We start from the raw sequence: 27,668 nt of genomic DNA on the forward strand, positions 1-27,668 counted from the left end.
CTGGGACAAACAGGCACACAGGGTGAGCTCAGACAAACAGGCAAACAGGGTGAGCTGGGACAAACAGGCACACAGGGTGAGCTGGGACAAACAGGCACACAGGGTGAGCTGGGACAAACAGGCACACAGGGTGAGCTCAGACAAACAGGCACACGGGGTGAGCTGGGACAAACAGGCACACGGGGTGAGCTGGGACAAACAGGCACACGGGGTGAGCTCCCATCAAACACCACACAGGGTGAGCTCCCATCAAACAGGCACATGGGGTGAGCCCCAGTGCCCCAGACACCCTTGTCCTGCTCTGCTCCTCACACTGGGGCTCTGCAGGTGGCACATGAGGAGCTCACGAGTTCAAATTAAGCTCATAACAAACCTTCCCTAGTGGCTTTTTGCAGTCTGCTTACTCAGCTTGTTTTGTTCTCATCTCCTCCCCTAAATCCCAGGGTTTGCATAACGTGGGCAGGTGTTACAGCTCACCTGGGCAGGTGTTACAGCTCACCTGGGCTCCAGGCAGAGCTTCCAGAGCATCACACCAGCTCCCACAGCCCACCCTCCCCTGGCTGTGTCAGCGCAAGTTATACTGACTAAGCCACATAATTTTCTCTTTTTCTTCCGAGTAAGACTTATTTTGTCCAACTAGAGGAATAAAAGGTTGAATCTGGGGCACCCACAGTCCACAGATTAGCTTGCCACATGTAAGCAAGAGAAGGGAGGGAGGGAGACACTCAGAAAAACCCACACACTCAGTGGCTTGGCTGAAGTTGTCAACTGGCAAAGAAATTAAAAATCCATCTGTAACAAGGGAAACTCCAGACAAACAAACCCAAGTTTTAATGAACGAGTCCTGAATTGGCCTCAACTTTGAGGTTTTGTTGCTGTCAAGGCCTTTCCAAAGCAATCCAGAGGTCCTTTTCCCCTCAAAATGCCCCATATAGACAAACTCCCTTCTGAGGCTTTGGCCAAGCAGAACTATCACTCCACATCACAAGTGTCGGAAAACTTCCACGGTAGGAAAGAAAAACTCAGTTTAATAAACAGTACAGCTGTGAACATTTTACACTCAAAGTGAGTGTGGTTCTGCACACAAAGACACTGATTTGGTTTGGAAACCGTTTGCCACAAAAGGAAAATCCATGTGTAACAACCATTCCAGTCTGAGTGCTGCAGACAGAGGCAGGCCTGCGCTCAGCAGAGCATCTGGCAAGAGCAAGCCACGTCAGAAATGCCATCTTGCAGCTCTCCTCCTTTCAGATGGAAGGAAACTCCTTAGAAAGATGGATTTTACTTATCAGCCCCAGCCTTGGCCAATGCAGCTGGAGGAAGCGCCTGTGAGTCGCTCAGTTTGCAGTTCCCCCCACGGTGGGCTCTGCACATGGAGCTGGGCAGGGACCCCCTGGCACTGCCAGGCCCACTGACCACACTATTCCTTGGGAGAGTTAGGTTTGAGCTTACAAAGAGCTTACTGAATGATTCCTTCAGCCAAACTACACAGCAGGGTCTTCCTTTCAGCACCAAACAAACCCAGTGCAAGGCACTCAAGATTCCTGCGTGACCCAAAGCAGCAAAGAGGACACAGCAGAACAGAAACCTGCACTGCTCATGTTTAAAGGCATTTTAACATCTAGATGCCCTTGTTGCAATGCACTCAGCTTCAGTCAAAAGCCAGACAGGCCCAAAAATACTTATTTGCATTGACTGCCACCATCCAAACCAGCCACAGTCTTCTGAGGTCATCTGACCAAAACATTATTTTTGCTAAACACTCTTCCTGAGAGAGGCACCTGAGCCCAGCACACGCGTCATGTTCCAAGCACCACATCCCAGCCACAAAGATCAAAGCTTTGGGATGGCTGGAAGAGCCTGTCTGGCTACAGACAGCCAAGCAAAAAGGTCAGAGGTAAGAGGAATGCTTTTTGGCTTCACATTATCCATGTCACACTTCTTCCAGAACAACCCTCAGTCAGGCTGAAATGGAACGAAGCTTGCAATGCAACATAAAGAGAAGAAAAATTTCATTCCACAGTCTGGGAGCTTTAGAAGAGCCACTTCTTGTGTGGACCAGCCTACAGACAACAGCAACATGTACTTTAGAGTTCTCCTTCACAATAGAAAGGATCCAGGCCTACCCTGGGCAGGAGTAAAGGTGGTACCAATCCCACGAGTAGAGTCCCCACAGCCTCACATGTCAGTCCACTTCTCCACCCCCAGTTCTGGCTTTGCTTTGTTCAGAACAGCTTCCTGGCAGCCAAGAAAGGGCCAGGTCTAGGAACAGCTTTTTTTTTTTTAAAGGAAGATGCTGTGCAAGTTCCCTGCAGGCACTGAAGGAGCAGCCCACCCGTGGCCAACACACCAAGCCCACACTCACCCCGACAGAAGTCCATGAGGATCAGCACCTCCCACACGTCCCCGCTGCTCACGGAGTTGATGCTGGAGTCGATGTACCCGACGATGTTCTTGTGGCCAGACAGGTCCCGCTGCAAGGCACAGAAATTCCAGCCATGAGCCAGCCATGCAGGGCAGCAACCTCCTGCTCTGGTTCCTCCACGCTGCACAGGCTCCTGTCACTCTGGGTTAATCACAACGCAGAGCCTGAACAAACCTGAGCTCTGTCTCTACCTGTTTTCCTTCCAGAAAGATTTGAGACAAACAGGAGAGAAACAGCCAGCCTGGTGCATTAACTTGTTCAGGACTGGTCCAGATTTTGGCACATTCCCAGGCTAAGCCCCCAGAGCTCCTCCTCTGCACAGGGCAGATGGTTATGGTGGCCATGCAGGACATGTTGTACTTACTTGTCTCGTCTGACAAAAAATATCCCGAATCTTCACTATAAAAATCCACTAAACCAACAAAATAAATCTTAACCTTGCTTTTCAAAGGGCCTTATTTTAAGTAACCCGATGGGTTAAAGCACAGGTTCTCGTATCAATGACTTTTCATAGAATCACAGCCTGGTTTGGGTTGGAAGGGACCTTAAACGTCATCCAGTTCCACCCCCCTGCCATGGGGACAACATGCTAAACCTGCAGGGAGAAGTCATTTCTTTGGGATTCCAGCTTCACACACAGGCCAGTCTGATGCTCAGCTTCACCAATAGAGGAAATCAAGGTTCTGCTGGACACATCCTGCTCTAACACTGTAGGGCTGCAAAAACCGAAGTTTAAAATAATTCCTTATTGCAGAAAAGCTGGGAAAGAAGGAATTGTTTCCCTTTAGGACAAAGATGAGTGCCTAGGATCCAGTCCAGGAGCAAGAGGACCTGCTGGGTAAGAAGGGTCCTCCTCACCCTCACCTTCCAGGCGAGCCACACATTCCAAAGGCACCAAAGACACGGAGACAACAGAAAGCACCAGCAAGTAAAACCCAAGTGAACAAGGTCTGTGAGCACCAGCAAGTAAAACCTTTGATGTGAGATCTGATCTCAACTTTTCCCACGGAGCCATGGGGATGACAAACCATGCCCAAAGTTTCACTGTGCTATCACAAACACCAGCACTTCACTTTAAGGGTATTAACCTCATTAAAGCTGCTTCAAAAAATCACACCCAGAATTGCCACAGGTAAGAGTTTCTGATCTGATCATCTACCCCAAACCTGTACCTTATGTGGTAAATTCACAGAATGAGGATTTTATATATTTTATATTTCCTTCCCCACCTGCAGCTGCTCTAAACGTTCATCAATATCTTTGGATACAACTTCAGAAGTGACACTTCCCATGTTTACCAGGCTGCAAATCTATTTGGATCATCTCCATTTTGTCTTTGTTCAGAGATGCAAAGTTTAAAACAGCTACCCTATCATATAAGTCCTGTATATATATAATCTAGAGAAATATCCCAGAGCTCATTACAGATACTTTCCTATTTCAAAAGCCCTGACAGTAACCACCCCACAAACACTGTTTAAATCTCCCAACCCCATCGATGCCAAGATAACCTTCATCCTGCCCCAGAGGAGGAGAAGCTGCTGTGATATAGATTTATCTCAGGATGGGGGGCTGCCATTCCTGCACTGATTGCAGTTCAGACACAGCTACATCAGAACCATCAGCCTTTTCTGATGAGGTCTAACAGGCTGAAGACTTTAGCTCTCAACTGAAGACTGTCAGACTGAATTCCAGCACCCCCAGCCATGCTTGCCTCTTCAAGCTCTTCCTTTTCCCATTAAGCCTGTTGACACAGGAGCTTTTTTTCTCCCCCCATTTTCTTGAAACTCCCTGGGATTTTTAGCTACCAGGTTTTGCTTGTCCACTGGAACATTTGAAATAATTCAATATTAGACTTTCCCGGTCACGTAACTCCAGGAGTCAGGTTTTGATAAGAAGTCAGTTTTGCTAAGAAAATGCAGTTTGTGACCCAATGTTACAGAGATCAGAGGCAGAAGGTGACCAGGCTCTCCCAGCACTCCACTGCAGTGTGGTGTCCCAGCACAGCCCAGTGACTCACCATGATCTGGATTTCCCTCTTGCAGACCTGCAGGTCGTACTCGTTATTGACGTACATCCTCTTCAGGGCACACTTCACCCCATTGCTTGTCCTCACCAGAAACACTATTGCAAAGCCACCTGTGGGAGACACAAAATCACCCTGTTCATTAACAAAGAAACCTCTTGGTCTTCGCTTCCAACCCCATCCCTGCCTTGGAACAGTCAGGAGAGGGAGGGCACTGAGCAGCTGCCACCACTCCATGGTGGGAGTGCTCCGCACGTGCTTGGCTCCAGAGCCTCCAGCTCTGCCCAGACAGTTATTTCTGGGAACTAACAGGGATCCAAGGGGGTAAATCTTCAATCAACGGCAGCAAAGTTAACATTTAACACCTCCATAAAAACACACAGTTACACCAGTTCCTTGTCCTGCCACACACTGCTCCATTAACTCCATTATGAGAAGAAAGCTGAAGGACAGCAACGCTGCCTTGGACAGAAATCAGAGCTACAGATCACCCACTGAACCACCACAGCCCTAAACTTAAAAGGCTCCCCAACTTTGAAGCATCCAAGTTACATTACAAAGCTGATTTGTGCAAGAAGCAGAAGAAACATCTCCCACACGTGGTTTGATGTTTGTGCTCTTAAAACAGGACAGAAGAACAAGGGATGAAAAGCCACAATTCATTCTGTGGTCATTGCTATTAGTAAAGCCAGGACTCCCAGGATAAATTGACTTGTTTAGGATGAAAGCCTTTCATCTCTGTCAGCACTGCACCCAAACACAGGATTTGTATTTGTGGTTCTGGCAGACACAGGAAGGTGACTGAGGATAGGGAATAAAGGCATCAAAGTTTCACAGGTGGCTCCGGAGATTGGAATGAATCAGGACAAAGAGGCCCAGGGATCCAAGGAGCCAGAAGTGCTGCAAGGTGGTAAAAAGGGAGGCACGATGACACTGCTGGTGCCACCACCCAACAGCACCTCATTTGCTCTCTGGTACCTCACACTGCACCACACACTCCAGTTAAGCTGCAGCACTTCTAAAGCATCAGCTCACCGGTGAGTTGTGTGTCGGGGCTGCCGTGGCCTTCAGAAGTCCCACAGCAACGAGGGCAGCAGTTGCACACCACAAAAGGCAACTCACACCCCAAAGAATTCCCTTGTCAAAGTCTGAGCCCTTCGGTGAATCTCGTTCTTCACCAGCTGCCAGAGACCAGCAGACCAACCCCACACACAGTTCCACCAGACATGTTTGTACCTGGTGGTTACTCAGCACCTACAGGAGTTGCCTCCACCATGTGACATGTCACATGTGACAAACAGAAACTAAATCTGAGTAAAACTCAGCGTTAAAACAGGCTGCATGTGACAACTCCACTCTTGCAACCACCAGTGCTTACAAGCTGTTAACCAACCAACCACCACAGCCAGAAGGCCCACTGAAGCTTTCACTAAAACTGGGCTTTATTTTCACTAAGAAAAGACTGAAGAAGAGCAAATGGCCAGATCACACTGCTGTGATCAATGCATGACCCTCTCTGTTATCAAATGGCTCTTCTGACATTACAGCCCATCTGCCAAAACAACACAGGAGGTACAGATGCAAACAACACACCTGTCAGCTCCAGAGCTGCTGAACAGAAACCTCTCTTGGCATGCAAACCCCTCAGTTTTATACACCACAGTTTGCCACAGGAACTAGAGCAGCATTTCCTAGGAAGCCCCACTGACTTTTAGGAGCAGCCCCAGAGATGTTGCAAAAATATGCAACAGAAGGAGGAGAGGAAAAAACAGGGGGAGGAAGGAAAAAAAGCATAAAGCATCCAGACTTCAACTAAAAGTCTTAAAAACTACACCCCGGCTGCAAAATGGACATTCCCATGGAGAAAACTGGGACATGGCCCTGGGATACAACGTCCCACAGCTGCTTCCAAGCCCTCGGAGCCCTGCGGGGCCTCCCTCCACACTGCTCACATTCAGACCCCAAAATAACCCCGACTCGCTCCCTGAAGCTGCTGCAAGTCGAGGATCTCAAATTACAAGTCGTTTCTAAGAGCTCCTGAACCCGCAGCAGTAGCTTTATTGTTCTCCCCAGCCACATTTGCCTCGTTTTTGGAAGAACAAATCCCCACATCCCACTGGGGATCTTTAGCCCAAAGGGTGGCTGCTGAAAAAAGCAACACAGCACTACTGATTTTAATTCCCCCTCTTATAACCCACAGTGGAGCCAGTAAGAGATAAGGGACCCATAACCAACACAGCTTCCCCAATCTCTACTGTCTTAACATTTTACATTTTCCAAAATCACTGGAGAGATCAGGTTCAGATTCTTTTTTTCAATTTCTGTACAATACTTCCATCAATCTCAGACACAATCTAGAGAAAACATTAAAAAAAAAAAAAAGTGTTTTTTTCCAATTTATTACAGCTCAGTCATCATCAAAACTTTTTTGTAATCACAAGACTTTTTTGGGAGGCCTTTTTCCCCAAAAATGAGAAATCAGCAGTGACCCATGAGAAGTCCCCCCTCCTCTCCAGGGGTTCAGTTCTCTTCTCCCAGCTCCTGGCCAGGCCTGCAGGATCCAGGACCTCTGTTTACAGTGCTGTGCTCAGCAAAAGGAAACACGAGCTGAGCAGCAAAAATAGAGCAATTAAACTTTAGGGGAAAAAAAAAAGCAGCTCCACTAACCCCAAGAACCTCCTCCTAAATCTTTGCTTCAGCTGGGTGGGACTGGTGCCTCTTCAGACCAACTGCTAATGCCTCATTAGCACAGGTCCTTTTCCTCTATCTGGATCCTGGGCTAAATAACAAAGTCACCTCCAGAGCACCCTCATTAGAATATGCACATCATGGTATTTGCTTACAAGCCAACTGGCACAGAAAACTACATTCTGTGCAAGGGAGAGCACAGCTAAAGCATCCTGAGAGCTCAGAGGAGAGAGACATTCAGAAGATAAAATATATATATATTCAGAATATAAAAAATAAATTAAGTAATAAAAATTAAACTAATGCTTTCTGATACAGGAGTGAAACATCAACATAGACACATGGCCTGGAGCATCTTCCAAATGCAGCAGTGACACAAATACATCAGGAGAAGCCACATTCAAGAGGATCTTGCAACATCTGCACTTCTACAAGTCACCCTCGTGCCCTCCTCCCCCTCACCTTTGACTCCTGCAGCTTCAGCTGAGGACACCTCACACCAGCTGTGCACAACCACTGAACCTAGTTGGTTACTTTATTATTAAACTCCCTCTGGCTGCGCATTAAAGCAGGACAATTTTGCCCCTGGGAAAAGCAGCAGAGCTCCACCGAGAAACAAGGGCTGATTCCATCAGGGACACAGCTTTCCACACAGCAACCCAGAGAAAGGGGCTGTGCCGAGAGAAGCAGAATCTGATGATCCACATCCATTGGGGAGTTTTACTTTCAAACAACTCAAACATCCCCTGGCCCACCTGCCTCAGCTAAAGCAGACCACAACATTCCTTCCCGGGTTTTGATGGTACCCAGGATTTAGTCCAGAAAGGCACAACAGAATCAAGGATGTCTAACTCCCCTCAGGTGGTCACTCCACATTTAAACCAGAAGGTGTGAAAAATACCACCCAAATTTGAATTTCTCTGCATTTATTACACCTTCCACTGCTAATTGGCTTCAGCACTCCCAGTCTGACATGCAGAGAACAGGGCTGCAAAGAGTAAAACTGCAGGAGGATGAGGGAAGGGAAGAGGGTAGAGACACTCCTCACACACAAATGACTCCAGAAATCCAAGATCCAAGTCCATTGGCAGGACACAGGTCAGTCTGAAGGTTACTGAGAACCTTCCCCCCCAGCCTGCCCTCCAAAGGAGCACGGGCAGGGCACAGCATTCAGGCTGTCACACATCACACACGTTCACAGGACCGGGGCAGGCACATCCACGTGCCAGAGCACAGCGGGGCCACAGCAGGAATCCTGCTCCCTCCAGGAGTGCTGGGGCCTGCCAGGCCAAGGGCAGAGCTGAAGGTACATCTGCTCACGGGCTGCTCCTGCCACAACCACTGTGTACCTGAGGGTCACTCCGTGCCCAGACCTGGAGAGACTTCCTGTCAAGTTTTCTGTGCACAGAAGATGATTTGGGAGCTTTGGTCTATCCTTCACCACCCAAATCCCCCAAATGTTTATTACCAACTGTGCAAAGCAAATGGCACTGGCCCCAAACTGTTGCACTGCAGATAAAAGTTGAACACATTAAGGTTGGAGTGAAGGTGCACATGCAGGTCATTTGAAGCATTTGAAACCTTTTCATGGCAAACTGCAGCCAATACTTCAGATTCAGGCCCAAAGAGCAGCTCAGAAGGAGCTGTGCCCCTGCAGGGAGCTCAGGAGCAGCACTGCTGGGGTCAAGCAGCTGGCATCAAACACAGCTCAGGTTTCCCAGCAAGGTGTGACAGGAGAGGGGCAGCAGGACCCACCAGATGCCTGAAACATTCCCTCAGCAGCATCAGCCAGCCCAGCACAGCCCAGGGAGGGACAGAGCTGTCAAGCACCTGGACTGCAGCCAGCACTGCCTAACCAAGACTTTCTAATGGATTTAAGAGTTCTGCTTCCCCCACCAGCAGTATCACCCAGCAGAGGAGGGGCTGTTCCCCAAAACTGGTGGATGTATCCCAGGGGTTGCAGGGTAAGGGTGGGAGCACCTGCCTGGTCACTGCCCAGCCCACAGCCAGGCTTTGCTCAGACAAGCACCCGGCACCCTCTGAACTCTGAAAGTCTCTCACAGCACAAGGCTGAAATGAATACCCTCACCTTGGCTTTTAACTTCCTAACAGCTGGGTCACCCTTCCTCCTTGCCCATAACAGATCTACAAACCACCACCTCCTCAGCCTCAAGGACCTTCAGCTTCCAGAGCCTCAGACCACAACCAATTTCTCCCTCCCTACTCCAGTCCAACCCCCAACTTTGCTAAATCTGGGCAAAGCTGAAAGGCAGTAGATGAAAGACAAATGGACAAGCAACGATGCTGAAGCCCTGCCAGATGCACATTACGGGACCATTTACTGGTATTCTCAGAGAAGGCAGGAGCAGGCCAGGAACAGCCAGCTCCAAGGGAACAGACATCCTGGGATCTGTGTGACTCCCAGCCTGCCAAGGTCAGCGCAGGAGCCTGAGCTGCCTGGAGTGAAGGCAGATCTTTGTGCCACATGGGGCCAGCAAGGGTGGGTCCCACACAGGCAGAGCTCAGAGGCAAAGTATTCCAGGCACTGGGAACATCCCGGGTCTTTGCTGGTAGAGCCTCTTTTCCAGTGAACATATGGAAAGCAAAAAGCAAGAGATCAGTCCAGGCTTCAGCTGCAAATAAATCCAGAGATTTGCAAGCACCAGAAGGGACAAAAGCAAGAACTAAGCCTGAGTGTCAGCTCAGAGGACAGTTTTCCCCTGCACAAGTGCCTGTGAGTTCAAAGTTCTGAAGGAAATTCAACTCCTTTCTATACCAGCCAGCAGAAGCTGTATTTTAATATCATTCTCATTCTAAGATACAAAAAGATATTTATATGCTCGTTCTTAAGACACATAACACTGTTGAGCAGGCAGCACATGGTCAGTGTTGGGATCACCATCAGCTCAGAGCCAGCACCAGCCACAGGTCTCTGGGGAAACATTTTTTGTGCCTCTTTGGCACTTTAGGCCTGTGTCAACAGCAGGGAAACATGGTTATCATGCTACACACTGCTGGCCTGACTGCTGTTCTTGCTAAAAGGTTTTAGGATAAGCTGAAAAAATACTGGCAAGTTCCAATTATCTCCAGTCAATACAGATGCCAAAGCAATTTTCCATGCAGGTTTGTGTCAGGGCACTGGCCCATTGCCAGCACTGGTAGTTATGTTTTCAGCCCTTCTGTAATTTCAGCAGGATGCAGAGCTGTTCACAGCCAGGCAAGCACTGCTAAACTAGGTAAGAGCAGCTGCCCAGGGCTGCACGTGATCCCCCCGAGCTGCTCCAAGGTAAGGAGATAGCACTGGGCTCAGTTGAAGGGATTCACGTGGATTGCACGTCTGGAATCCTCCTGCACCCAGCAATGCTGACCTGCAATCACCCACAGCATTGCTGTTCCATGGAATTTGCACTAAGTGGTGTTATGGTGAGGAAGAGCACAGACAAATGGGTTGCTTCTTCCATCACCCTGTTGTGACAAGCTCCTCTAGAGGTGCCTTTCACCAGGGATCCCATAAATCAGCCAAGCCCAGTAAGTGCTGCCACTGCAACTGTAGTGTGAACAGCACAAACCTCATCCTCCATGGACACCCTCATCCTCCATGGACACCCTCATCCTCCATGGACACCCCTCACCCTCCATGGACACCCCTCACCCTCCATGGACACCCCTCACCCTCCATGGACACCCCTCATCCTCCATGGACACCCCTCACCCTCCATGGACACCCCTCATCCTCCATGGACACCCCTCATCCTCCATGGACACCCCTCACCCTCCATGGACACCCCTCATCCTCCATGGACACCCCTCATCCTCCATGGACACATCCCATCCTCCATGGACACATCCCATCCTCCATGGACACCCCTCATCCTCCATGGACACATCCCATCCTCCATGGACACATCCCATCCTCCATGGACACCCCTCATCCTCCATGGACACCCCTCATCCTCCATGGACACCCCTCACCCTCCATGGACACCCCTCATCCTCCATGGACACCCCTCATCCTCCATGGACACATCCCATCCTCCACACCTCCATGGACACCCCTCATCCTCCATGGACACCCCTCATCCTCCATGGACACATCCCATCCTCCTCCATGGACACCCATCCCCATGGACACCCCTCCTCCTGGACAACCATCCTCCTCCACATCACCCCTCCTCCATGGACACATCCTCATCCTCCATGGACACATCCCTCCTCCATCACCCCTCCATGGACACACCCTCATCCTCCATGGACACCCCTCATCCTCCATGGATCACCCCATGGACACCCCTCACATGGACACATCGGACACATGGACACATCCCATCCTCTGGACACCCCTCATCCTCCATGGACACCCCTCATCCTCCATGGACACCCCTCATCCTCCATGGACACCCCTCATCCTCCATGGATACCCCTCACCCTCCATGGACACACGGACACACCTGCTCCTTCTGGGATGGCATGCTGGGGGTGGTAAGGGAACCACCTGAGAACCCCCTTCCTACCACCACAAATGTGCCATCACCATCACCTCCTCAGTCCCGCTCCACATCTTCACCCCCTCAGGTAACTCAAACACAGCAGTCCCGCAGGCATGTGTTGTGCCTGCCAGACAGGCCCTGTTTGCAGAGAATCACAGAATATCCTGAGTTGGAAGGGACCCACAAGGACCCAAGTCCAACCCCCAGCCCTGCCCAGGACAGCACAAGAATCCCGCCACGCTTTGTCCGTGCTGGGCCAAAATAAAGTAAGTTCAGCTGGAGCCAGGCAGTGTTTGAAGCCCCAACTCAAGAGACCACTTCACCTGAGTTAACCATAGTCCAGGAGCAGGGCTGGACTCTGCCCTGTGCACACAGAGAAAAGGAGGTTGGACTTCACAGGATCTGCAGGAGCAAAGGCCACCAGTGCTCCCAGAACACATTCCTGTGTTCCCCAGCTCTGCTGGTCCCCTGCCAGAGACAGCAGGTACGCCAACAAACAGGAACAGCCTCATCCAAACGCAATTAGGCAAAGCTCCCTCTAAAATCCTGCTCAGTGTACCTCCAGAGACACCAAGTGCTGTTTGCACAGGAGCAAAGGAGACACAGCACGATGATCTCCCAGCTGCACGTCTGAGCTCGGCAAGAGCAGCTACAAAAACATCTCCATGGATGTGTCTTCCCTCTGCAAACATTTTCAAGGTTTGTCTCCAATCACATCCCTCATTTTTTTCCAGGGCTGTGCTGAATAACCCAAAAGCTGTTGGGTTTGAGGAGGAATTGCTCCCCTTTTCAGTTAAGTCAGTCAGATCATCAGCCTTGAAACTGTCAAATCATCAATTCCCACTTTCAAAATTAAATAAGGAATCAGTGTTTCACTTGGAATTTTCTCCATCATCCTTCTACAAACAAATTAACAATACCTGGAATTACCATAGCTGCCGATAAACACTGTGGATGCTACTAAAAACTTTATTCTTCAGGGATGAAATTCTTTTCTGAGCTGGACAAACAGTGCATGTGGTTTTCCATGGAATTGGTCCCAGTTTGCTGTGTTTTAGCTCCATCTCATCCCCCTCCAGACTCTTGTGCAGAGAGCCCACTGTGCCCCAGCCCTGCAGCTGAGGGGACAAGCCAAGCGCTGGTCAGATGTCCCCAAAAGAGCCCCGGGAATGTTCAGCCTCCAGGGAGGGCCGGTGAGGCATTCTGAGCTCTGGCTGTGCTGGTAGGCACTTCAAATTAAGTGTTCTGCTGAGCCAGGCACAAAGCCACTCCTCAGCTGCACAGTTCCAATACTCACTGATCCTTATCCACTAAGAATTATGTCATGTTTTGCTTTATCTCACAAGCCAGAAGAACTTCCTTAGCATTTACCTTCCTAAGTACAAGGGGCAGGCTCACTCAGGTTTGTTTGTTCCCCCCACAACCAGGATGCTGTGAGCCAGTTACAGGAAAATCACAGTGACTCCCTTGCATGGGGTGTTTCCAGCTCACCATTCCCAAAGCTTTACTAAAACACAGTAATTCATTTTTCCCCATAGACATGGCCACAGCCAGCTGAGACACCGACCCTGCCTGTTCCCCATCACTGGACACCATCCTCTCACAACACCAGCACCATTTGCTCTCTGCTGCTGTCCCGAGGAAGCCCATCCTGCACCTCTGACACCTCTAACTGGACTAACACACAGTCATTTAACAAAAGTAGGGGTTTTTTCCTAGTTCTGTATATAGTCACTCCTTCCAACCCAAACCATGCTATGATGCAATTCTTGATCCTAAAGCACCAACATTTTGGGGCGTCTTTAGCAGGGACACAGATAGCTACAGCAAACCTTAGCTCTGGAGTCACTCACAAAGCAGAGTCACCACAAAGAAGAAAGGCCAAGGAAAACACTCTGGCCCAAGTTGAGCAATGCAATCATCTGTAATTACTTCAGCCAGCGTTCACAGAGCTCTGCAGGCACACCAGGGAAAAGCACTTCATGTGCCAGTGCTGTTCTCCCACAGCTCTCCGGGCCAGCTTTCAACAGGGGTGAAGGAATAACCCAGGCTTGGCTCCCCCAGCTGTAAACCCAGGCTGGAGGTGGAGAAGTGACTCATCTGTAGGACAGGGGAGAGCACCGAGGTGCCCTGGGATCCTGTCCTGGAGCAACTGGGGCTGCTGAGCTGCAGAGACCTCCAACCAACCTTCCTGGGACTGCTGGGAAGTGTTACTGGGCACCACACCACGAGTCTGGAGAGACTCACCCAGCAGCTCCTAAAAAAGCACCAGACTGTCCCAAAACCAGCAGTAACAGGAAGGAAAGCAAAGGGCCACAGTCATGTACTGATCACGTCTCTGGGATGAGCTGGTGTGACCCCCCCCAGGTCTGCTGGTTAGTTTTGATATGGGCCTTTGATTTTCCCTACAGCTCCCCCAGTCAGCTATGATGGCAGTAGGATCCCAGGGCTATTTTTGTGGCTATTCATCTGCACCAATATATTCTTTCTGCTGTCTTTTATTCCACTCTTCCACTGCCCAGCAGGAGGGTATTGCTGCACATACCTGCTGAAAACACACCATCTCAAATCCCATTTTTCCCCTTTGGATGCCACTTCTCCATCACTGCTGAGCTATTTGTTTTCAGGACAGCATATTTCACCCCAAATTAAGTTTTCTGTTCCAGCATTATTCCTTTTTATTACCAAGTGTGCCCACAAACTGGGAGCAGCACTGTGAGGTGTTCTGTTTTGATACATGACAAGGAATTGGAAGGATCAGGATCACTGCACATTGCTTTTTCTGCTTTATGAAGCATCTACAACACCTTTAAAGTCACAGAGCGTCAGCATTAACACCTTTAAAGAAAAATACAACTCGTTTTGTTTTTAAAGTGGTTTGAGGTGTAATTAAGAAGCCACAGTAAGAGGCAGGGCTGTAATAGCCAGGGTCATAAAAATATCAAAGGAAGCAAAGACAACACTGGTACAATCTATGATTTACTGAGCTCAACCTGGAACGTTATCTCTGCTCCCACTTCCTTCAGATGGAGACAGCCAGAAACACCAGCAATTTGCAGATTAATTTCTCTGTTCTTCAAGTCATGGTCTTAAAATGGTGCTACTAGGGTGGGAAAACCTGTGATTAACAAACAAGGCAAAAAAACTGAGAACCTGACTAAAGAACACGTGGGTCAGTGTGACAGCACAGCACTCACTGACAGCAGCAGCACAAGCACAGGCCCTGCTCACACAGCTCAGTCAGAGAGCTGCTCTGCTCACAGGAGCTCTGCAGCCTGTCCCCAGGAAGCAAATCCATGCTGGAAGGGCACTTTGGGGTGTCCAAGTGCAGAACAGACCCTCAAACCACAACATCCATAGTAAGAGAGAGGAGCAAGTCACCCTACCAGGAAGGGACTGAAGGTTCACCTCTCATTCCACTTTGGGTACAGCACAACAGGTTACCCAGAGGAAGCAGCACTTTGTAGAGGTTTTCCAGCACTGTCAGGTGTCACAAAGGGCCCTCCCTGTGGCCACGAATCCAGTCTGGAAATGAACATTAGATCTGCTGTTCCCAGCTTGCTGTGGTCTGGTGAGGGATTAATCACTGACACAGCCAGAGAGCATTTCCCACCCCTCTGTTTCTGGCAGGCAGGAGGAGGTTGGCTGCTCCTCTGACCCTGCAGGTCAAGGGGCACTGCAGTGTTCCCAGAGAGAAGATACCAGACCCGCTGCAGTCCAACAGACCCTGCAGGATCACCAGCAGGACCTCTGGTACTGAACTCCTTTCTCATGCTCATCTTCCCCCAAGCAGCATCCCAAAGGTGAGCACTCAGGGCCTTCAGCCTTCCCTCCCTCTCTCCAGTGGTTGTACAACTTTATGACTAACACAAAATCTGCATAAAAAAGCAGATTCTATTCCTGCCCCGGTGGATTGAAAGGAGGTAAGTTGAGTATGCCAGGAGGAGAGGACAGAGGGAGGCTTTCCCCAGCCTCATTTCACCCTCTCCAGGCTCTCTGAGCCCCACAGGCCACGCTGGAACTGTCACCACGTCATCTTGGCACAGGATTTCACCTGACTCGGCCTCTCGCTTACAGGCACGACTGACACTGCCCCAGTCACTCCCAGCACACCTTTCACCCTCTGCTCACACTCTCTACATGCTCTTGGGCAGTTTATTCCTGGGGTGTTGTCACCCTGTCACCACCACAGTGTCACCAAACTCTCCACTGACTTGATTTCAACCCCTACACGCCACAGACATCAACAAGCTAAAACCAGTCCCTTCTCCACCCCTCTTCTGGGTATCTGGAGGGATGCTATCCAGTCTTTTCCAGATCACCCAGCACAAAGACTAGAGGGACTCGGAGCAGTGGTGGTTGTACTGATGTTCTCCTTTGTGTGTGCATTTTGCTGGTTTAGTACTACACGTTGGAATGACACGACACTTGGGGTTTGGGATTTAATTAGTGCCTATGACTCACTCTCCCACCCAATTCCATAATCCTCTGGTTGCATTTGGGTACTGATATGTTATTTTATATCCATATAAGTGAAGATTATTCACCCTCAAGTTGCACACACAGAGAACACTGAGCCTGTCCTGGAGGCTGCATCGTGTCTCAGGAACACACGGACATCACCAGGGCTTGCTTCCCATGATCCAGGCCCCAAAATTGGGCTGTTCTTCACCCAGGCTGTGCCAACAGCCTGCAGGCTGACGCACAAAGCAGTGACAGGGGAGCTCAGCCACAGGCTCACACACAGACAGACCCACAGGTGCCACTGGGACCTGCAGGACTCAGCAGGTGGCAATGGGGACAGAGGTGACACAGGACACACCACACAGACAACAGCAGCAGGCCTGACAACACAGACAACAGCCAGGAGGGCCTGACCGTGCATCTCCCACTCTTACTACACCCAGATGTCTCTAAACAGTGTGTGTGTTTGTGTACATGTGTGTTATAAACCAGAGGCCAGCTCTGAACAAGAACAAAACAAACCCTCATCCCCCGCCAGCAGCTGAGAGCAGCAGATAATAACACTCAACTAAACAGGGCCTCCCTCAGCCCAGATCTTCTACCTCAAAGGAAATAACAAGCTTTACTTCCTTGTTTTTTGCTGTATTTTTTTAAGTCACTTGACTTATCTAAAGCATAACAGTGCCAAGTTTAAGGGACTGCTTCAATCTAAAGGCCTGTCCCAGCACCTCCCAGAGCAGGATTTGAAGCAACTCTCCATGTCAGGAACACAACCCACTCATCTCTGCAGGGTACACAGAGGGGTCCTCTGGGCAGTCCTGAAGAGGGTCTCCTTCAGCTCAGGGCTCTAAACTACCAAGACATAAATCCTTACAGTCTGTACAGGCCTAAAAGCTACAAAACAAACGAGATTACAGAAAACAAAGTACCACAAACCACCTTTCATGCACAGGAGCAGTCCCTGGGAAGCTCCCTGTGCTCATTTCCAAGAGGAAAGGTCCAGCTCTCAGTGTCTGACCTCCCCATATTCACCTGTGCAGGGAGAGAAACACCACTAAACCAAAAATCAGTGCAGCTCCTGGGTGGTTCACTGAGCTTTCAGTTGTGGGTTCATCTGTTCCTCTAGGCTGTTTCCACTGCCCCTAAAGAGCACTTTAACAGGCTGCATCCTGGAGTGGAGATAAAACTGCTCTGGGAAACTTATCAAATCAGATCTTGAAACATCAACCACCATTTAAATAGTCTGAACATTTAAGAGTTATCTTGAGGGCAAAGAAAAAAGGCAAATCACTAAGTCCAGCTGGAAGAGCTTTGTCTGTGTAAGGAGCAATGGTCACAGTCACTCATGTTGCAACCCTGTCCTGCCCATTTAAAGTGGCTGTAGGAGGGAATCAGAGCTCCAGAGCTGCAGGGAAGTAGATGGCAGCTGGATAAAGCATAAAGGACACTCAGTATTTCATGACAGGAAACCTGAAACGGGCACAGTATCAGGAGAATCAGCTGAAACCTGCATCTCCCCAGATGGAAAATTAGCTAAGAAGGTATTTTTGCAACCAGATCAGGAATTTCACAGTGATCATACTCAAAGGAAGATTATAACAGTGACAACTGTAAAAAGTCAGGAGAGCTCAGAGCTAAACTGAATTTACAGGAAATGCAGCTCCTATTTTATAAATGTTTCTAATGATATTTTAGTTCAAGAAACTATACAAGGGATACAGGTACAGGTTGTGTGTCAAGCCAGCCAAGGAGAGCATCCCTCTGGCATAGGACAAACTCTTGAAGAATATTCAAGCTTTGCTGGGCAAATCACCAGCTCCCCTTCCCTCCTTGCAGAGCATGTTCACAGATCACTTCCTCCTAGCAAAGGCTGGGGCTTCCCAGGCTTCATCCCTGTCAGAGGAAAGCAGTGCTGGGGAATCAGGGTGGAGTCTGTGCTCACCTGGTCCATATTCATATCAACTCTGAGCAGAGGAGGTCATAAACTCACTGTTCAACACAGTCTGTGGCAGAGAAACACACGTGCAGCCCTTCAGCCCCAGAGGTCTCAAAGTTTAGGCAAGAGGCTCCACACTCTCCCCCAGTAATAACCATTTTAAGCAGCAAGAAGTTCTCCATGGAGCTCACATCAGAGCTGGAAAGAATGTGATCTCCCCAAAGTGAATTTGCACACTAGCAATGCAGTTTCCCTGTTCTCTTGGCTCAGAAGCAGAGCACAGAGGAGTCTCCCTGGCTGGCCAGCAGCAGTCCCTCAGCAGCCCCACGCCGAGTGAGCTCCCCGGGCACCGGGAGCCTGGCATCTGTGCCAGCCTGGTGCCCCACACAAAAGGCAACTGGGATTTAATGGGAGGGGGGGAAGAAAAAGGGGAAAAAACCAAGCAACCAGCTACAAAGATTCCTCCAGAGTGCATTGGACAACACACACCATAAGGGCAAAGATCTGCTTCCAACAGAGCAAAACAGCTCAGGCAAAGCCCTGCTTTTCACAAACCCCTCTCGCTCCCGACTCCAGCAAGCAGCAGCTGAAGCACTGCCTAAGCTTCAGGCTTTAAACACCACCAGGCAAACTTAACATCCAGCACATCTAACAGAGCAAAGGACCTCTCTCCAGGTTCAAGCTTACGTGGAGGTCGTGGGTCAGACTCTCAGCCAGGGGAAAGCAGGGCCACAGTCAGCCCTACACAGATTTACCATAGCTGAGAATCCTAATGTGATTATCCAATATTACCAACACAATTATAGGGCCTTTGCTTAGTGTCACTGCTGCCATATCTAGGCCACGACAGGACGGATTTAGATTTACAGGCTCCACCCTCTCCCTTTAAACAGGCAGAGCGTCATCGGTAATGTTGGTGTGGCAGCCCCGGCCACGAGGGCCTGAGCTGTGCAAAATAACACAACCAGGAGCCTCCTCCAACACAGAACACAAGCAGGGCCTCCACCTCTCCTCATTTTAGGAGAGCAAGACTGGCTGTCGAGGGACTGTGGCAGTTCTGGGAGTTGGTGTTTAGTTCATTAGCTATGACGTTCTCAATAGCGAACAGACACAAAATATTTACACAGTCAGGCATTTTCGCAGCATGGATAACATGGGAAAAGCTTAACTGCCTCTCCTCACTGCTCTGGGGGTTTATTTTGATAGAGCTGATTTTGAGCCATTCAGCTTCATTTCTTTCCATGTTCCATCACAGAGCTCTACGAGCCGCTCCTCTCCCCTCCACGATCCCCTTGCAACTCCCAGCCCGTGCCAGGGGAAAGACAAAGGGGAAGCTGGAAATCATAATATAGCAGGGAAAGGAGGGAAGAAGGGGTGTGAGGGGGCAGGAAATTAATCTCTGCCATTCGGTGAAACAATCAGTGGGCAAGATTCAGTCTGTGCATTAACTCTGCATTTCTCTTTCCAGAAGCTCCAGTCCAAGGGCAGCAATAGCCTGGCACCGCCCACCTCTGAGAACACCAGCAGAGCACAGCCCAGACACCCCAATTTAGGGGTATTAAAGTCTCCAGTGTTTGCAGTACCTGTGACAGCAATTTCATAACAAACAGCAGCTCACTGGAGGCGATGGAGCTGTCCTGGCTGTCACAGCAGGAAGCACGCTTAGGTGTTCACGTGGGGAGATTTGCTGGGCATGTGCTCTGCTTTCCAGCCATGTGCATCCACTCCACTCCCCCCTGACAGGCTGACTCGGAAACCCAAAGCTGATGGAACAGTGTTTTATTACTCTGCAGCAAGACACGCTGCCTCCAAACACATTACTTGGCAAGGCAGACTCAGTCCCTCTCTATTGTGACAATTTTAGTCCTTGAACTTCCACTGTAAGCCTGAAAAAAAATAAAAATTAATGGGTCATGAATAACTCACAGCTTAAAAAAACCTGAAAAAGAATCATTTGTTTAGTTATCAGTCAGCCCTTTAAAAAGCACATTTCAGCTGCTATTATTCCAAGCAGCTGCTAATAGCATCTGAGCCCTTGTTCATCTCCAAGTGAAATTAGCACTGGCATCAACATGCTGCGGAGCATGACGGGCTCGGAGTGAGCACGGCTGGAACTGCAAAGCCAGCAAGAAGCTGCAGCAACTGCAGGCAGCTGAAAAGCTTCCCTGGAAAGGCAAGGAAGTGGTGAATCACATCAGGAGAGGAGAGGAAAAGCCAAACTAGTGGAGCAGGTTGTAGCTGGAGGTGCAGGGGAAGGAGAAAACAAGACGAAGGCCAGGGCTGGGGCTGGTTTTGAACGGGACTCACAAGGGGCAGGCAGAGCAGGCTCCTGGAGACCTGGAGTGCCATGGTAACAACACACTCCATTTGGGAAGCAATTATGCAGGCATCCATGCTCGTGGCAACAGGGAAGTTCGACATTTAGGAATTTTGATTACTATGGCAGCACCCAGACATCCCTCCTGCGCAGCACGAAAACCACAGGAGACACCCAAACACATACATTCTAGCAAGAGCCCAAGCTTCCAGCTCACAGGATACTGGAAGAGCTTCACAGCAATGGATGGAGGTTTGTTTCAAACCAGTTTCTTCTGCTTAAACCCAGGAACCCAGATTCCAGCCTTTCCAGGTCTCCCATGTAACTACAGGTATAATACCCATGAGCCACAGAAGTGCCATCTCCCTGAGTAACAGGAAAACACAGCTTAAGGACCACATCACATTCCTCTGGAAGAGCATATGCAAATCGACCCCTGAAGACAGCAGTGAACTTTTCAACTCCTCAGTACATGCCAAGTAGGAGAGAGGTATCTACTATCCCACCAGACAGCTCTCCGGGAATTTAAACCCCCAGGTACAGCCAGGAGCAGTCAGTATCCATCACTCAGCATTTAAAGAAATAAAAATCAGCCCTACATGAAGCAGGGCTTTGAATTTCCCTAAGGTGAGGAAGGAGGGATGTGAACATTTGTCTGTTCATCTGTCAGATGTCCAGGAACAGGAAAAGGTTGCAGGGGTCCAGAACCTGCAGTCTTGTGACTGTTACTCACCAACCCCGTAACCGTCGGGGATTTAATTCATCAGCTCGAATGAATTTAAATAATTGCTAACGAATCCCAACTTACATGCAATATATCAATTAATGCATTTCCAGCCTGCTCAGCAGCAGAAAAAGTTTCAAAGGTACAATGTCAGGGCTTCTCACGCTGTTAAGTTTAAAATAAAAGCAAAAGGTAGAAAACCACCATCTGTCCCCCTCCAAAAATAGCATCATTTTAATTTTTACAAAAATCCAATACATTTAATCCTGTCACATGTTCTGCTGAACACTGGGTGAGCAAGGTTGAGTTGGTGTGTTTGCTGTGGTCTCTGAACAACACCAGACCTTCAGCAGATTCCGTGTCAGCTCTCCTGCCGTGCTCAGCTGTGTGGTCACAGCTGCTGGCACCTCACGGCTCTCTCTGAGCAGCTCCACGGCAGCAGCACTCAAGTGGATTTTGGTACCAAACACAGAGCTGAGCCTCAGCAGGCACAGGGAAGGGCCAGGAATCTCCCAGGAGCATGGACAGGCTTTGTTCTCTGCCTTTGCATTCTGTGACACAGGGCCCTGGTCCCTGACACAAGTTCCTGGATACTATGGTGACATGAATATTAATGACCCTGTGGTTAAAACACCAATCAGTTACATTTGCATTTAATACAAGGCTCTGTCACTGCTCTCCTACACCGCCCTTATCAAATCACTACATCTTCATGGCTTCTCATCGGTACAATAATCTGGTAAGGCTCCCTCCCCCCTGCTCTGCAGAGAGGGGACAGGAACAGCCACACACAGAACCACAGGTTGTGACACCTCGTCCACAGGGTCCTCCTGTTCTCCAGGGAGCAGACACAGCTCAACAGACTGAACTACGACTGGTAACCAGGCACAGACACAGAAGGGTAAACTCACAATCTCATACCCAAGTACATCTTCTAACTCAAAAGCAACAGGTAAAGACCAAAGCAAAGGCTCTGACTTTCAGCAGATTTTTTTTTCTTGCCAAAAACATGCACTCAAGGACCCCAGGGCAGAATCTGACCTGTGTACTGCCCCTTCCCTCTGCCACTGTCCCTCCTTCATCCTTTGCCACCCCACAATCCTCACATCAGTGCTCTGCCAGGCATTCCTTTATTGCCTTACAAACACGACCAATAAAAACCAAACAACATAAGAACCAGCAGGATCTCACCAGCTGACAGCTGGGGCTGGCCTCCTGTGTTATCCCACCCAACTGTCCTGTGTAAGGGCTGTGACAAATACACAGCCACCAAAGAGCTCCAGTGGGAACACACTGCCCTGGGCAGCAGCACTGGCTGGAATTCCCAGGGAATACCCAGTGCACACCAGCTGAGGCCACATCAGCTGCTCCCAGCGAGGCCAGGGACATCATCCTGCTGACAGCACCTCACTGCAAGGGCAGAGCAAGGCACAGAGACATCCCAGGTTAGCAGCTCCTCTCAAGTGTGTACTTGCCTAATGGGACACTGGCAGAACTCATCACAGCAACAGGGATCCCACAGAGAGAACCTTTCCATCCCAGCCCCTGAGCCATCCTTGGTGTATCCTGTCCCTACCCAAAGAGCCATGGCACTGCCTCTTCCCTCCACCCAACACCTCCTGCCAGGTTGTGCTGTTATTCAGGGCTGGTTATTCATCTTGTTATTCATCTGCTCCCTCCCCACCACCTGAATGCCTGTCCAAGGAGAGCTGCTACAAAACCTGGGTAAAAAGGCAGGTGTGTCAGCACCTGAGTATCTGCACTCACACAGGAGCTTCCACAGATCCCTCTCCTAACTCCAAAGGATGTTTCTTTAACAATCTCCCTGTATTGTTCATGCTACCTGCCATTTGCATACCCCTGGCATTAGACACTTCTTGCCAAAGGTCATTAAGAGTTATTAGACCAGAGCCAGGGTCAACAGCAGCCACAAATAACCTTCCTGTGGACACACTGCAGCCATAAGTGAGGATTTCCCATCGATCCAGCTCCCTCCTCCCAAGCAGCAGCTCAATGCCAGAGAAAAGGTCCTTACGGCTGAAGCACTTCCCAAGTCAGAAGCAATTAATCCTTCACAGGTTCAGGACAGGTAACTAAAGCAGCACTGACTTAGCAAGGAGGTCGAGCACATAAGGCAACAGATCTGCACTTCTGTGCTTCTCACATCAGCACTGATGGTTTGTGTTCATTTTAGGTATTTCAAACCTAAAGTCTGAGTTTTGATCACAACTCCTACATATAACCCAGGATAGCAGTGAAGTCACAAAGCAGGTATTCAACACCAAACCAAGGGTTCCTCCTGCTTGTTCTGGTGCTTCCAACAGACCAGTGTTCAGGGACAGCCCACAGGAAGCAGCCACATCGTGTCCTCATGGAGCACTCAGTGCTGCTTTGAGACAAGCCTGAGTTTATTTTACTGCTGCCACTTGTGCAGCAAAGCACATGTCAGCCTTGCAAGCCTCAATTCCCTTACAGAAGGAGATACAAGCTAAGATATCATCTGAACAACAGCTGGGCTATTAGAGATCTTCAGAAGGTCTTGCATTTTGCAATCACACCCTCGAGAACAGCATGCCAGATTGCTTTTGCAGTTCACACAGGCACACTTTGGGGTCACCAATACAGCTCTGTGATCACCAAAGTAAAGCTAGAATGTTTCTAACAGGTAATGGAGATCAGCTATACCTGTCCCTGTCCTCACCACAGCACAGCCAGCTCCCAGCTCAGCTGGAGGGGATGCACACAGTCTCTGCTCAGGGAACTCAGTTGCTGATGGCTTTATTTTTAATCTATGAGATCACCCGTCACTAGTACGTAATTTGTTTCTGCAAAATCATGAAGCAAACCAGATGCTATGAGCATCCTGTCCCAAAAAAAGTCTTTAATCCAATGCTGTGACACATGGCCCGGGGTCCTGGTGTCAGCAGAGCTTCTGCCACAGAGTAGGAGCAAATTTACACCCAAATCACAAGTGTGCCAAGAGCATGTCCACTGAAATCACAGAGAGGCAGCACTTGAGAGAAACACAGACTGCAATTAAAGCACCCAATCTGGAAGGCCAGAGATCAACTCCTGACTTGGCCACACACGCTCTGCATTGCTTCACCTTCCTATCTCAGTTCCCAGCAGCCCTACAAGGGATGGAAGGACACGTGCACAGGCTGTGCCAGGGCTCAGACACTCTGGGCAGAGAGAGCTCCTCACCTTGGAGGAGCTGCAGCAGCTCCCCTGTGCCTCCACTCTGCTGCATCACCCTGGAGGCAGCCAACAATAACCTTCACTGTGCTCCGTGGCAATTCCTGGACCTCCTACAAAAGGAGAAAGTTTTCATAATGATAAAAAGCCACAAGTGAGAGACAATTACCTTGCAGTGCCTCACTTAAGCCTTTCCAGATCTTTTCCCTGTGCTTGTAAATCACTGTCAGTGTTGTTCCCACACTCCCCAAGTACAGCAGTCAGTATGTGATCCAAGGAGGTACACTTCCAGCACGGTACCACCACAAGGACATCCTGTGCTTCCCCCATCCAAGAAGGCAGGCAGGCAGCCTTTCCTGGGAAACTTATTTATCCAGTTACCTCTCGTTATCAAGAGACAACTCCTCCATAAACTGAGTTTGTCAGAGACTTCCTGTCTCCTTCCACATGTGGAACACAAGTAAACACTTCATCCAAGTGAGGGCAAATTGGTTGTGACTTTCCAGAGAAGCAGCACAAACCCTGCAGTTGGCACACTGCCCTTCCAGCGGGCACAGCCTCAGCTTGGCCAAAAAACACTGTTTTCACTGAAAAAAAGTCACCTTCAAAGGAAGCAGCTCCCAATGCCAGTGCCAGTGTGCAGCACCTAGTCAGTCCTGATGCCTTATTAGTCATGATTAATGCAGGTGGGTGAGCTTGGAAGGCAGCAAGTGCTAAATCCAAAGTGGATTCCAGCTTGTCTTCAGCACATTTGTAACTTCCCACCTGCTCTCCTCAGCTGCTGACAAGCTCCTGCACAAAGGGGAGAAGGCCCAAGACACAATAAAAACATCATGGCAGTACCTGTTCTCCTGAGACCCACAATGCCAGTGCTGGTGTTGCAACTAGACAACAGCAACCTGTTTCTAACCTCTAGGACACTTCTGCAAGATCAGAGTTGGAGAGTTAAACCCTGTGCTTCCCCCAGCCCCCCAACTTTTGGAATGGCAGTGTTGGGATTTCCCTCTCTCTGTCAGAGCTGTGCCTGGTCACCCAATCCCAAAACTAAGCTTTCTGATACCGACAACTTCATAAGGCTGTTGCAGGACTGCTTGAATTACAAACTGGTTTATCAGGGAAGGTTCCTTCCTGGGTTGCTGACTGCAGAGGACTCACCCTCCCATGACTGCACTGGGCTGACACTGCCCTTAAATGTGCTCTTAGCTACCCCAGCTCTCATGGAAGGAACCAGCCACCTCAGGTATGACCCCAGATGTCCTCTCTGACACGCTGCACAAAGCCCACAGGCCAGGCCAGGCCATGTGAGTCTCTGGGCTACACACCTCCTTACACACTTAAATCCACTAACACCTGCTTTTCCTCCCTGATTACATCTCAGGACACGGCACACGCTGTCCCAGCAGAAGCTGTGCTGCTGAAAGCACCAAAACACCTGGGAGACCTCGACATTTACCAAATAACTCCCTTGGGACTCTTCATAAATTTGCCTTGAGGGCTTGTACCCTCAGAAAACCAGACTGCAGGAACACAGAGGATCCCACATCCCACCCAGCAGTGCAGAGCACTGTGCTGCCTCACACAGAACACAGGAAAAGCAACGGGGAAAAAAATAAAAAAATAAAAATCACATGGCCCATTCCAAGAGGAGAAACAGTTTAATTCCTAATCCAAATGTCACTGGTCAGCTGATTAGCAGCTGGCCCTCGGCTGAAGCTAGAAAGGTGCACTTCAAAGCGACGTGTTGAACCCAACCACACTGGAATCGGGCTGAGGGCCAAGAAAATCTGCACAACTTACCTCAGATGGGGTTTCTTTTAAAGTGTGATTATTTCAGAAGAAGGTCAGGTGTAATTTTAGTGACTTCAGGTCACAGCAGTGCAGGGGGAGGAAGCCCTAAGGGTGAGCTGGGCAGAGCCCCCTGCAAACAGCCCAACCACACAATTAGGCAGCCCAGGGGACCCCCCTCCCCACCAGGCACAGGTTGGGCACTCACAGCCTTTGCTGGCCTGCAGCTCTGCCAAGGGAAGTCAGGATGAAACATTCCCACCATGTCCTTCTTTTCAATACAGAGGAAAAAACACAGCTGGCAAATGTAAGCTGACTTTGCACTGGTTTATAATGTCTGCCATTAAAAGCTTTGAAATCTACACTAGCAGGCAGCACACGGGCATGAATGTGAAAAGCTTCAGTGAGATATTTGACAATCATTAAACCTGAATCCCCTACTTACTCACTTTCAGGGGAAAAGACCTTCAGAAAAGATACTACTAATTTTAAAAGTGACTTTTCACAGACGTGAAGAAACTCAGCCTGCACCTTTTGCTAGAAGCAGAGCAAGACAACCAAAATCCTGCTCACACATGTGCCCCAACAGCCCTTACACACCTTGGGTCAGCTCAGCACTCTCTTACAATACTGTGAGTACACAGAGTCACACAAAACACAACCTCCCCTCAAAAATGGGACACTGGGGCAATCCCCACCTTGCTTTAGCTCAGGAGTACCCATGGCTTGTGGTACTTTGCCACACATGCACATCCCTCAAACTCCTTAGCAAATTCCTGATTTACGGCAACATCCCTCTCAATGTTTCTTTGATCCTTCTCAGACAGACACTGACCTCCTTACAACTCCAGTGTGGGGTTTGGGGGTGGGTTTTTGTTGTTTTGGTTTTTTTCTCCCTACACACAGGCGGAAACAAAGAGCAGCATCTGATTTGATCACACTGTTTTGGTTTCTTTTCATAACAAAACAGCAAGACAGCAGCCCGACTCACCCACACACTCCAGCAGCTCCTGGGTATTCACCTCAGCTCAGTGAACACCCCAAAACCAGTAACAACACCCCTCACTGTGTGGCTTTAACCCTGCCCCCGCAGACCCCAAGGCCAGCAGCACTGACCTCCCACAGCAGTTAATCCCTGCGCAAACTTTGAGGGGAATTTTAAGAGATTATTCGTGCTAATATAGAGCAAGACAGCTACAAAGACTCAACTGGGAGTCACCTATTGCAACACTGTAAAAAACCCCACTGATTCACAGGTACCTCAACACCACAGCCAATCACTCAAATTCCTTCTATGTTATTCCCATCTACTTCCTTCCCCAAGGAAGGAATGATCCTCCCTGCTCAGGAAAGCAGTAACCAGACACAACTATTTTTCAGGGGTGGGGGTGCACTCACAGCAGATATTCTGGGGAATCTATGCAGAGCCAACGAGCACGTGGAGCCATTTGCCACCTGGCACACGCTGGTGCTGCATCCAGGCCTCCACCCCAGGCAGGGCACACCCCTGGCAGCAGGGTTGCTCAGCAGAATTCAGGGTGACCAGGCACAGCTCTGACAGAGAGAGGGAAATCCCAACACTGCCATTCCAAAAGTTCTGGTTCAACCAGTTCCTCAGTCA

General features: G+C 49.5%; 1 protein-coding gene and 1 long non-coding RNA gene across 6 annotated transcripts in view; both read right to left on the reverse strand.

The window, feature by feature from the left end:
- AAK1 (AP2 associated kinase 1) overlaps positions 1-27,668 on the reverse strand; it is an 84,222-nt gene that overhangs the window by 53,628 nt on the left and 2,926 nt on the right. For all 5 annotated transcript variants that reach the window (XM_027742146.2, XM_039384619.1, XM_039384621.1 and 2 more), the window contains exons 3-4: positions 4,446-4,564; positions 2,366-2,474 (exon numbers count right to left, since the gene is read on the reverse strand). In XM_027742146.2, the coding sequence (XP_027597947.2) occupies positions 2,366-2,474; positions 4,446-4,564 (228 nt within the window). The remainder of the gene's footprint in view (positions 1-2,365; positions 2,475-4,445; positions 4,565-27,668) is intronic.
- LOC120323883 lies at positions 19,791-24,350 on the reverse strand. The gene is made up of 2 exons (XR_005564794.1): positions 24,272-24,350; positions 19,791-19,912 (listed from the first exon to the last, which is right to left on the reverse strand). It is a non-coding gene; the product is annotated as an uncharacterized LOC120323883 (long non-coding RNA).

Source organism: Pipra filicauda, unplaced genomic scaffold (genome assembly GCF_003945595.2).
Source record: "Pipra filicauda isolate LSUMZ 115617 unplaced genomic scaffold, ASM394559v2 scaffold364_size791107_pilon, whole genome shotgun sequence".
Taxonomy (NCBI): domain Eukaryota; kingdom Metazoa; phylum Chordata; class Aves; order Passeriformes; family Pipridae; genus Pipra; species Pipra filicauda.